This window comes from Henckelia pumila, chromosome 3, assembly GCF_033568475.1.
Source record: "Henckelia pumila isolate YLH828 chromosome 3, ASM3356847v2, whole genome shotgun sequence".
Taxonomy (NCBI): domain Eukaryota; kingdom Viridiplantae; phylum Streptophyta; class Magnoliopsida; order Lamiales; family Gesneriaceae; genus Henckelia; species Henckelia pumila.
The window spans coordinates 64,328,301-64,340,879 of record NC_133122.1 but is presented as its reverse complement, the minus strand read 5'-3'; the positions used below and the strand labels follow the sequence as shown (position 1 = coordinate 64,340,879).

The window sequence follows — 12,579 nt, the reverse complement described above, 5'->3', positions numbered from 1 at the left end:
TTTGCTTGTTTTTATGATGAAACCTTATGCTAGTAACATTTAATGCACCTTGTCTCACTGCATGTGTAAAATCTCAATTCAGTAATATCCTAAAAATTACGTTATTCAAATGTACGTAACGCACTGTGCAAAACTCATGCAAGTTTGCAACAAACTCTTTGATAAAAGAGGAATCAAAGTCAAGAGTCCATCTACAGTATAAACTCGAATACACTTTTTGGCATTATTTTTGTTGTAATTATTTTGATATTGAGGATAATATTTTAATAAGGAGTACTATTTCACTGCACGCGTTGTGTGCTTGTGCATTTCCCTTTTTAAACGAAATAAAAAAATAAATTGTAAAATTTTAAAAATAAACAAACATAGCGTTATCCTAAATAAATAGTAAAAAAAACCACAATATATATATATCAATTTTACAAAGTGAGTTACATTTCACAAATAAAAAATATCAAATAGCAAAAAAAAATAAGTGTCATTTTGGTAAACAATAAAATATCTAATGACTAAAAAAGAATAAACCATATAATAATTTTTTATCTATTAAAAATTAAGTTAAAAAATAATGATAATTTTAAATCAAGATCAACCAATTGATCGAAATTTAGATAATTGGAGGGTTTTTATTATAATAATATAGTATGATGGCAAAAACTCCTATGAGACGGTCTCAAGGGTCATTTTTATGAGACGGGTCTATTATATGGGTCATTCATTAAAAAAATATTACATTTTATGTCAAAAATATTACTTATTATTATAAATATGGGTAGGATTGACCCGTCTCACAAATGAGACTGTCTCACAGGAGTGTTACTCAAGTAAGATATGGACTATGGGGAGAGGGTAAATTCAAGTAATGTATTTAGTTAGTTATTGGGAAAACAACAAAAATAGGGTTGTAATTCGGTCCCCCCTGCCTCGGTCTGTCATTAGACGAGATGGGACTGTGCGGCCCGAATTGTGCGGCCCGATTTGATGACAGGCTGGCGAATACCTCGACCCAACTCAACCCAGCCCGCATGGGTTATGGGTTGGACGGGTCAACCCACCAAAAACTAAAAAAATAAATAAAATTTTTAAAATTTTTAAAAATACCACGTAAACAATTATAAATAATATACATATTCTAAAATTCATTAACAATAAATAAATAATTATAAATAATATAATTTAAAATTTTTAAAAATATTACGTAAACAATTATAAATGACGTACATATTTTAAAATTCATTAACAATAAATAAATCATTATAAATAATATAAATTATATAATCAAACATAAATTATAATAAATCATGTAAATCATTAAAACTTATAATCATATATAAAAACTTTTCAAATAATATAATTTTTTTCAAAATTTATTAACTATACATAAAATATTTAAAATCATTAATTATAATATAATATATAAAAAAGATAAAAAAAAAAAAAAAAATGGTGGGCCGTCCCTCCTCCAAACGGACCGTAAAAAGCATGACCTAAATTGCCTTTATTTTAATGATGGAACCGATTGATGTGACAGATAAAACCCAAATTCATGGCTATAAGAACAAGTTTCAAAACAACATTATATTTCTTGTTTAGGAAAAAAAACGCGTCATTATGCTAATCTTTGGTACCTGTTGCACAAATATATTATAATGTTGTATTGGATATTTGGAAAATTAGAAATTTTTTTGAATGGGAAAAATTAGAAATTGTATTACTCTAACGAATATTAAATTATCGGATTTCTTAACCAAACAAAAATATTTATTTATTTATTTTATTACATTGTTATCAATGTATTAAAAATATGTTTAATGATTTAACTGAAATTTTTTATATCCCCAATTTTTAAATTTTTTTTACTGGAAAACTTATAATTTTATTGCAAAAGATCGTTCATTATAAGATTAACCAACCAAAGAGAAAAATTCCCAAGCTTCTAAATAAAAGGAAGGGGGGAAGAAATAACAAAAAATGCAAGGTGATGTGCAGCTGCATTCGCCGTTCTTCGTGTATGATTCAACCGAATTGTATGGCCAGTTGTGATCAATTTATATACTTCGGTAGCAATATCGCCAATGTAACTAAAATCTTCTTTTGGACTAGCGACTGCTTGCGCTGTCAACAAAAAATCTGTGTTCACCTCGTGGATTTTCAGATTATGAGTCTGCACCATCCTAAGCCCCTCATGAATGGCTACAAGTAGGGATGTAAACGAGCCGAGCCGAGCTTTTGAATGTTCAAGCTCGGTTCATTTATAAACGAGCCGAGCCCGAGCTTATTTAATGAATATATTCATGGATCACGAGCTTATTCGAGCTTTTATCGAGCCTAAACAAGCTTAATATATTTAAACTATAAATTTAAATATTCATTAAATTAATTAAAAACTAAATTATATATTTGAAAAAAATATAATATTATTATTAAAATTTGTAATTTTATTCTAATAAATTAATTTTTATAGATTTTTCAATATTTTTCATAAATAAAATGTAAATTTATAAATTAAATATCAATACTTTTATTTTTTCGTCTAAGAGATGACTTACGAGCTTGTTAACGAGCATGTTCACGAGCTAACGAGCCGAATATTGTAAAGCTCGAGCTTGGTTCGTTTGCCTTAACGAGCCTCATTAAACGAGCTCGAACAAGCTTTTAACGAGCCGAAACCCGAATAGTTCGCGAACTGTTCGTCTCATTTACATCTCTAGCTACAAGTTCCGCATAGGTTGTGGAAGGTGGCTTTGAGATTTTCTTTCCAAAAGCCAATTTTTATCTATTATTGTTGTTAATTTTAAAATGTTAGCATCTTCATAATTATTAGCTTACATGATTTATTATGATTTTTTCAAATTATAAAAAATAAACTATTTATCAAGATATTTTTTCAAAAAAAAAGGAAAAAAAACTCGATAATAAATCTAAGAGGCGAGGCTTGGCTCAAAAAAAAAAAAAAGGGAAAAGAAAAGAAAAGAGGCGAGGCTTGAAATTCCCACCCCTTCGCATCGCGGCCACTAATTTTATTTATTTTATTTTAAAATAATTATTCGATATTTTTATTTTCATAAATTTATTTATTTTATTAATTAATTTTAAAAAACCCGATTTAATTCAGGGTTCTGCCATCTTCTCTTCCTCTTCAGACATCAGTGCGATGAACTCCGATGAATCCAAAACGAGGAAAAGGCCAATGGTGAGAAATGATTCGCCAGCAACGATAATGTGTACTGTGGTGGCGATCGACCACACCAATTTATGCTACCGAGTTTGCTCCGCCTGTGACAAGACTCTCCCCGATACCTCCGCTGCTTGCAGATACTGCAGTTTTAGCAGCAGTTTCAACCCACTTGCGTCTGCTTCCAAGCGCCTCTTTCGTGTTCTTGTTAGTGTTTTCAATGATCTGGGATTGCAAAAGTCTTTAATGTTGCAGGATTTATGTACAAAGTTCTGTCTTTTATTGGATTGTTTGCTGTTTTATCAAAGGTCCATGTTTTGGGTTCTTGAAATACTTTACAGAGACGTGATTTTCTTGGGAAGAGCTTGGATATTATGTTAACTGTTTGGAAAATGTTTGCAGGTATCTATTGCTACGGATACGAAGGTTTTTGTGGTGGTAATGTTTGACAGGGCTGCAAGAGTGTTGTTTGGTTGCTCGGCAGACGAATTCTTTGAATTTGCCAAGACTCATCCTCATGCTGGTACATTTGTTAGTTCTATGGCAAATCTTGTCTAAATATCATTATTGAGTTTTTAATTTTTGCTTTGTATACTAGTGAATTTTTCTATGAATTTTGTGAGATGTAGGAAAGGTGTAACTTACAGCTTGTAAATGTGACTGAACTGTGAATTGAACTGGAAAAGTGAACTTACTTCTGACTTAGTGATCTATGATTTTGTCGAGGAACTATAACATGGTTTTTATTTGGATTCACCGAATTCACACTATATCTGGAGATTACCTACAATAAAAGTAATGGTATGTATTAGATTATTATTCTTGTTTTCACGAATCTGTTTATTTTTGGATGCTTGCATTTCATGTTGAGACATATCCTGTTTTCCCATCAGAATGAACATATGGGAATGCCTTTTCAGTTTTCGGACTCATAATATTGACTCATTTTACTTTTCTCAGCAATGACTGCTGGCAGGGTTCTGGAGGGAGAGATGCTAACTGTAACATTATCAAACCCGAACAATGGAAATGCCCAGCATCAGCGAGTGGTGTCAGTTGTGCCCTTAAGGACTGGTTTTCAACCAGCTATTGAGACAATGAGGGAATTGTACCATGTAAGAGGTGTTCCTTGACAAATTTTATTGCATTGAGTTGTAAAAATATATTCAGCTGGGTAAATTTTTGGACGAGCCTCTGACTCTAGTCATTGTATTATACATGGCTCACTGCTAGCCAATGCAATTCAATGGTTTGCGGAAACTGGTTATCCTATCATCAATGTAACCTTGATTGGTTTATTTTCATACTATCCTTCTTTTTTCATGGCACAACTGATGGAATTTATTCTTGTAACATCACCATTCCCTCCAAGTATAAACCCTGTGCAGTTACAACTGATCTCCTCTGCTTTCCTTCTCAATTTTTTGCAGTCAAATTTGTGAATAAAGAAATGGAAGCTAGGTTTTTTTCTCTCGGACCTTTTCCGTTGATTCACTTTAACATTTTTGTATCAATAAAAGGTTATGAAAATGGATGGAACTGTAGAGTGTTCATATGGAACAACTGTTATTTCTGTGACTGCATTGTCATAACAATATGTTCACATTGAGTTCTGGAAACAAGTTAAGCTCTCTGATAATGTTTGATGCTCGAGTCTTATGGAAAAAGTTTGTGGAAAAACTGGCAGGTAGAGGTTAAGCCCGGAGACAAAGAGATTAAATTCTTGAAAATTGTTTAGTGGAGACTACATTCATCTATTGATTTGATTGTAGTGTTGATTCTCTATCAACTCAAGGTTGCACATACATTAAGCTCATATTGTATATATAATACACGATATCAGATATTGTACATAGAAATATAACGCAATAATGGCAAAAAAGTGTTGCTGCCAACACAAAAGTTTGTTTATGAGTTCTGATAAGCAATGCAAACGCCAGTTTTATAGCATTTTCGTGTGTGAGACGAATTGATGTAATATCTCTTTAAAAAATCTAATTATGTGATTTTCTCAATAATTCAAACTTTAAAGATTTAGTTTGCCATGTGTTGATTTTTATAATTACTCAAATTTCACTATTAGTCACGTATCTTTCGATTTTTTGCAGTTTTAGTGTTTATAATCGGAAGTGTTCATACAACACTATACAATAGCACCACGTCAACACTGCATTATTATCACATTTGCAAATTTTTTTGCATCTCCTCTCAAAGAGAGCTTCGCCAATCTCAATATCCATTGTTTTCCCCAACGATCTATACTTTTTCACGCTGTATATTATTTATCCTTGTCTTTTAATTTTTTTTATCCATCCTTTGATTGATACCCCACTGCTGTATACCGGATGCACATGTCAATTTTACAAAGTGGATTATCACATTATATTTAGGGAGTGTTTGCAATAGATTGTGCTTTTGTAGAAGTGATTAATTTATAGATTATAAAAAATTTAAGAAAAATCAAAAGTTGGTAGTGTTTGGAAACAAATGTAAAAAATCTAAAAATCAAAGTTGGGTAGTGTTTGATAAATAAGTGATTAGAGTTATTTTAACAATGACCTTCTATTTAGAATCACTTTTGGAGAATCATAATCACCACATGATTAGCCTTTGGATTTCAATTAAGTTAAGCATAAGCTAACACATAATCTAGGTTTAAGAAACACACAAAAATGAATTTTTTAAGCCAAAAGCTAACAATCACTTTTTTTTAGTGATTGCAAACACTCCCTTGATCTCTAGAAGCACTGTCACAAAAGTTTATGCCAGAATGATTGGGAAAATGATTTAACATTTTCAAATTTATCTTAACTTAATTTGAAATATGATATTGTTAGTATTATTCACCTGCTGCATTCAAAGCCCCGTGCTTTGCCACCGACCAACAATATTTTTGGAACTTAAAATTCATAACGAAGTTCTTAAGAAAGTTTCTCGCCATGACAGCGAAAAGAAAACGTAATCTTTGCTCTTGCAACCGATTACTTTCTGTTGCTCTATGATGATGCCTAGAGGAGAGTATATCTCGAATGACGACTAATCTGTTAGCTGAGAGTGTGTCAACTTTATTTTCTATACAAGGATTGATTAGGAAATCCTGACGATCATAATACTGGTTTAGCATTAGATTCGTTCTTGTTTTCGTGGATCTGTTTATTTTTGGATGCTTAAATCTAAAGTTGAGACCATATTCTGTTTTTCCATCTGAATATACATAATGGACTGCCTTTTTCTGGCTCTTTTCATTGGCTCATCTTACTCTCCCCAAAAATGACAGAATGCAAGTCATCAGATAAATACGGCACTGTATTTTTGCTAAAGTTTTCATTCATGTAGATTAGTTGCACAAATACATCAGCAGGATATCTGTCGGGCTTCTGTGTATCAAAGTAGGATGCTATTCTTATTATATATCTCCATTAATGGTGGCAAATCACAAATAACCTGCCTGACTCAAGGGGCTTTGGCCTTTCATCCACCTTGTTATCATTTCTAAAGAATTTTTAGGCTGATCCATCGGAACCATATGACCGGCGTTGTGCACTTTCAGATAAGCAAGTGGTCCATATCCTTTCTGCAATCCAGCCTCTGCACCATCTACGGTGAATGGAGCCGTGGATGCTGCTAAGTATTTCTTCTGCCCCGACCATTTCATGGCAGTTGCATATCAGATCATATGTAAAATGTAAATGTATGAGATGTGTAGTACTTTCAGAAGCTCTATGCTGGAGTCTTTCTTACCGAGCCAGTTGCATATCAGATCATATTCTCCAGCATACACAAGTAACTTGATCCCATCCTCCAATAGTGCAGGTATTCCTACTTCAAGATTTCTCATCAAGTCTCCGAGCATGCCGTAGTACACTGAGGTGCTGCATGAGACGAACTCTATGTCACCGAGCGATTTTGACGGGTTCCAGTCGCAGAAACCGCTCCAGGTTAGAGAAGTCGTAGCACATGAGACCCTTGCACTTCTTTCTTATATCATAGTACTGCACATGCCACACGAGTTAAAATGCTTCTTGTAGTTAAACAGTGTATCTTGTTCTCAAGAGACATGATAAGCACATGTCAAAGAATAATATAGCTTACATTTATTCCGTCGTTAGTGTATGTTATCTTTAAGAAGATGTCATTGCAAAGTTCTTGTGCCTGGTAACATTTAGGTCCACCATCTGGGCCTAAAGAACAGCAATAGACAGCAGAGTTATTTTTATCGTCGTCGATATATATGGAAACACATGGAAGGCTGAAGTTTAAAGTAATACCACAAAGTTTAGCTGCTTTTGCACATTGTAAAACATCTGGTTTAAAGCTATCGTACTCATCCTGTGTGAGTAGTTTCATTTTCAAAGCAAAATCGGTGTACGCTTGATATTGGATTTCTGGGTTAGTCCATCCATTTCCTATGGCCATTCCCTGCGAAATAAGAATTCGGATCCGTAAAAACAACTTTCTGACTAGATGATATTCAATGGCAGCAACATACAGAACTACTTGAGAAGCACATAAAAACCTTTAAATTGATATGAATGCCTTCTTTGTCTTTGTTTCCTTTATTAATTCGAGAAGCCAACGCAGGAATATAGTGCCCCGCATAAGATTCTCCGGTTATGTAGAAATCATTCCCTGCAAACTTTGGATGCCCCTTGAAAAACTCCTGACAGTAGACATCATAAAACTCTTTAGATATTAAGAAATCAAGAATCATAATTCCTTGTATTCATGAAATGGAGAATCATGATATTGAAAAAGAGCTGCAAGAAGTCATATAGATCATTGCTAACACCTTCCTCATTTTCTCTAATGTCAGCATCGGCAGAACTGTAACTAAAGCCGGTCCCCGTTGGTTGGTCGACGTATATAATATTGGATACCTTATCCCATCCAAACTCGTTCCATGTTAAGGAGAGGTTCTTTGTTATTTTGAATGGGCCATTTTCATAAAATAAAGCTAATTCACTGCTACCGAAATCCGTATTTAAAAGTGTCAAGCAACAATATAACTTGCAGCTTTGGAATGCTTTATTCTATAGTAGCCAGCATGATGACCCAAGTCAGAGATAGATCCTCTTGTTTCCAAAACAAATGGTAACTTAATCTTCCTTTCGACGATCCTCGATTCGTTATCGAATCTGTATCCGGAAACTTCCCCGACATGATTGTTCATACCATGCTTTGGGGACAAGTTGAATGATCTGATGAGCCTTTCTGCCTGAGACTCTGGTTTTGGTGATTTCATATTGGAAAAATGATCGTCATTGAAGGTTCTTGCTAATGAAAATGTTGCAGAAATTAAGAACACAGAGACAAATGTGAAAAGGTAACAATGGTGAAGAAATGTGCAAGCCATTAGAGTTCCTTTGTTCATGATTGAGTTCTGAGCAGCACTACAAAGGCCAGTTTTTATAGCATTTTTTGTGAGAAAGAAAATGTTTTAAGGTAATACTCCTTTTATATAATCATCAATCATGCAATTTTTAAAAGAAATTCTCAAAATTTTTAAATCTTAGTGTGACATTTATTGATTTTTCTAATTATTTACTTTTGTCTAATTTTTCAATAACACATGTCTTCCTGATTAAATTTTCATGTTGGAAAAATCTCAAGTGTTGTAATATAAAATTGAAAATTTTGCATCTATTGTGTGAATTTCTTAAGTTTGACTCTTCAATTTTCAAAATATGATATATTAGTGACACCTTTAAAACTATTCTTTTCAAAATAGTAACGATACCAAATTTTATACTAATTTAGTTGATTCTCCTATTTATAGTACTATAGTGAAAATGGATTATATTTTATGTTATGCAGTGTGAAACGGAAATTATTGAAGTCCGTCTAGAGAGTACATCAATTTGATGGCACAGGCTCTTCTTTTTTTTTTTTTTTTTTTTTTTTTTTTTTTTTTTTGCTTTTTGTATTTTTTTTAAAAAACTCTTTTATTTTAATTTGGTTTTTTTATAAAAAAAATATGTTTTTTTTTAGTACAAACATAGGTTCTAAATTCTGGTTTGTTGAATTCATTAATTAAAATGAAATCAATAAAAATAATAATTTGTTTTGGAGTATCAAAATTTTTAATACGTATAACTTGCATACTTATGATACTGAAATTTCGAAAGGTATCACCGATATATATAGTTTTGTACTGAAAAAAATTTATATCACCTCTGATCGATGAAAAATGGGGTGCGGATCTTCTGCTGTGCAGAGGAAACCCTTTACATCGCTGCCACTAATTTAATTTTATTTTTTAAAAAATTAGAATTTCACCATACACGGATTATATATCATCTATAATATGGTTAAATTAGATAATATAAAAATTTTGAATATAAAATTAAAATGTAAAAAATTTTAATTCTATAATAAGTAATAAGAATAATGTTTAAAAAATACTTTTAAAAACTAAAAAAAACTCTTTAAACAATTTTTTTTTTATTGTATATGTATATAAATATATGAGTATTAAGTGTGATTTTTTTTTCGAACCTTAAAATATGTTTTAAAATTAAAAATATTGTATAATCTATATATACATGTATATTTAATATTTATCGGATATTTTAAATATTTTATTGATAGTATGATATATATTTATATATATATGATAAATATGCAACATTCTGTATTTTTTAGGATTGTTTTTTACATTAAACCCATCATGTGATCTATATATCCATGTATATTTAACATTTATCGGGCATTTAAATGTTTATTGATATTGTGATACATATGCATATAAATATATTCACACATACATATGTCATAAACAAATATTATAATAGCTACATTCCCAATTACAGGTTAAATCTTTTTGGGTTAAAGCTACACTCAAAATCTCAGAACAACAACATCATCTGCACTTTTTAGCTTGCCCAGACTGCTTGAAAGGTTGTGGAGCTATATACAGATGTGAATTCAGATGTCTTTTTTGTAATAACGACTTCCCAAGCCCCAAACCACTTAAAGTTATTTTAATACCTTATAAACCTAAATCCATTATAGATATAATATCCAAATTCCCACTACAAATCTTTGTTACCTCATATTTTTATTTAACAAATGTGTACATGTTACGTTTCCAGGTGGATTTACTTCATGGAACAGGAACTTTGGTTGCCTATATAGAAAACAAAGAAGCAGAAGTATTATTAAGTACATCAGCCGAAAAAATCATTAACGCGGAATGAGGTATATTTAATTCAAACGAAAAAATTATTCGAACACCAGAAACATTTTCATAACTTTTGCATCCAATTATCCTTTAGGAAGAAAATTTGAAGCCGCATATGATAAATGAAAAATTCAAAGATTCACGGTGTCTTTTCCATATCAAAACATCTAAGAGTGAAACAAGAGGGAGAAGGTTTGTCCAAAATACTATCATAACATGCCTTCCGCAATATGAGTCTTCATCAGGAACGTACAGATATAAAGAACTAAGTTCATCTTCACATCTTGATAAAGATTTGGTGACACACATGGCCGCCCCGGTGGCCCAATTTTTTTAAAATATTTTTTATGTAGTTTAATTATTTTTTAAAAACTAATTAAGTAGTATTTTTGGGCTAATGTTATATTAGCCCGGGTAACCCAATTAAAAAAATCAAATAGCCCACATTTTACTTTTCAAAACCATTCCAAAAACAAAACAAAAAAAAAAACAAAAAATGATGGAGTTTGCATATACATTGATAAATATTTAATTCTTTGTGGTTAATTTTGACGAAATTTTCTTTTGGGTTTTTTTTAGCAAATTCTAAAGTTTTTTTCCGCAAAAATCTGAGTTTTAGCTTCTATAATTTTTGAGTTTCTCTCAAAAAAATTCTAGTCCGGGCAGAGCTAAAATCCTGGCTCCGCCATTGCTCCCAAGAAAGCACTTCAAAAGTAGCAGAGGAGCGTGCAGCAACACATACAACTGAATATCAAACATGCTCAACCAGTAAAAGAAGCTTGGATTCCAAAGACATGCCAACACAAAAAAGCTTCAAAGCTCATAAGGAAGACTGATAAACTTATCATTCTTACGCTCCAAAAACTTTTTGGTAAGTAATTTCTTATCCATATTAATTTCCATATAAAACAATAGTTCGTAGCTCCAAAAAATATATATATATACAAGATATTTAAAATTATTGCTTAAATATAATTTCAAATATAGAAAAATTATTAATTTACATTTACGCATCATTTAAGCTATTACAACTTAAATGTTCCCATTTCTTCAGGTACAAGTTATTCGCGGTCTAAATGTACGACATCAACAACTGCATCATCCAAAAGTAAACCCTTTTTGTATTTGAAACAACCCTGACAGTATAATAACCAAATAATAGCAAGGTCCAACTAACCCCCCTCAACTTATTTCAAGGCTGTGATATTTTGGTTTCTTAACTCCTTCATTTACTTTGATTTTCCTTCGTTTTTTGCTACTAAGTTCCTAGGCTCTGACATTTTGGTTTCTGTAACTCCTTCATTTGTTTTATTTTTTCTTTGTTGTTTGCTACTAAGTTCTAAATTAAATATCAAATGAATAAAAAAAAGTGGTCTATCATGAAGTTTTACAAGCAGCAAGATTTCTTTAAGATAGATAACTTTTAATTTAACAACCGTTTATTTCATACATTCTCAATTCTTATATTGAATTAAATATTGTAAACACTATTATAATTGAATTACAATTCTCAACATCTTGTTAAACTTACTTAACGTTGTTCCAAAGCTTTAATTAAAAATGTTTCGTTCCACTTGTTACTAAAAATATATAATTCATGACAATTCTTATGAAATTTTTTAAAACTCCATGTTTATTTTAATCATTATTTGTAGCTGATTATTTCTACCAAGAGTTGTTCATAAATATCTCAAAATTAGCAAACTTTTTATTTTTTCTTTATGTGATAAGATCAATGGAAGATAAATGCTTAACACTTGGAAATCTCAACTCAAATATTCATAGCTGGTTTATTAAATTATTAGTGTTGGACGATATCAAATCAATATGATTTGTTTGTTAATATTCATATTTGTTTTTAGTTTAGATCTTATCAAATAGATTAGATTTATTTATTGTAACAAATTTTCTGTTCCTATTTTGATGTAATCTCTCTTCCTTGTAGTGTATCTATATATTGAACATCAGAAAGAAATAAACGATCAACTTTTTGGGATCTCTATTTTCACATGGTATCAGTATCAGGTTGAAATATCACATATCATTTTTTATCATTTTTTTTTCTCATTCCTTCACATGGCTGATGTAAACATGGGCTCCACACCTCCAATCAAAACTGACCTCTATGCCATTTATCACTCTGATAGCCCTTCTGCCAACCTTGTTACCCATTTATTGACAGGTGACAATTATGGTTCATGGAGTCGTGCCGTAACGATGGCAC

The 12,579-nt window shown here is 31.4% G+C and overlaps 1 protein-coding gene and 1 pseudogene across 4 annotated transcripts; one reads left to right on the top strand and one right to left on the bottom strand.

The window, feature by feature from the left end:
* Positions 1-2,043: 2,043 nt before the first annotated feature.
* LOC140888893 (serine carboxypeptidase-like) lies at positions 2,044-8,528 on the bottom strand (annotated as a pseudogene).
* LOC140893042 (uncharacterized) lies at positions 3,119-4,479 on the top strand. 4 transcript variants are annotated; one of them, XR_012152988.1, is made up of 4 exons: positions 3,119-3,382; positions 3,578-3,698; positions 3,805-3,976; positions 4,136-4,479. XR_012152988.1 is itself a non-coding variant. In XM_073302113.1 (3 exons), the coding sequence occupies exons 1-3, from the start codon at positions 3,155-3,157 to the stop codon at positions 4,306-4,308; spliced, it is 522 nt and encodes a 173-aa protein (XP_073158214.1). In that variant the 5' UTR covers positions 3,119-3,154; the 3' UTR covers positions 4,309-4,479. The 4 variants fall into 4 exon arrangements, 2 of the variants coding, with proteins under 2 accessions (XP_073158214.1, XP_073158215.1); XR_012152987.1 differs by having other exon boundaries at positions 3,578-3,706; XM_073302113.1 differs by lacking the exon at positions 3,805-3,976.
* Positions 8,529-12,579: the final 4,051 nt, after the last annotated feature.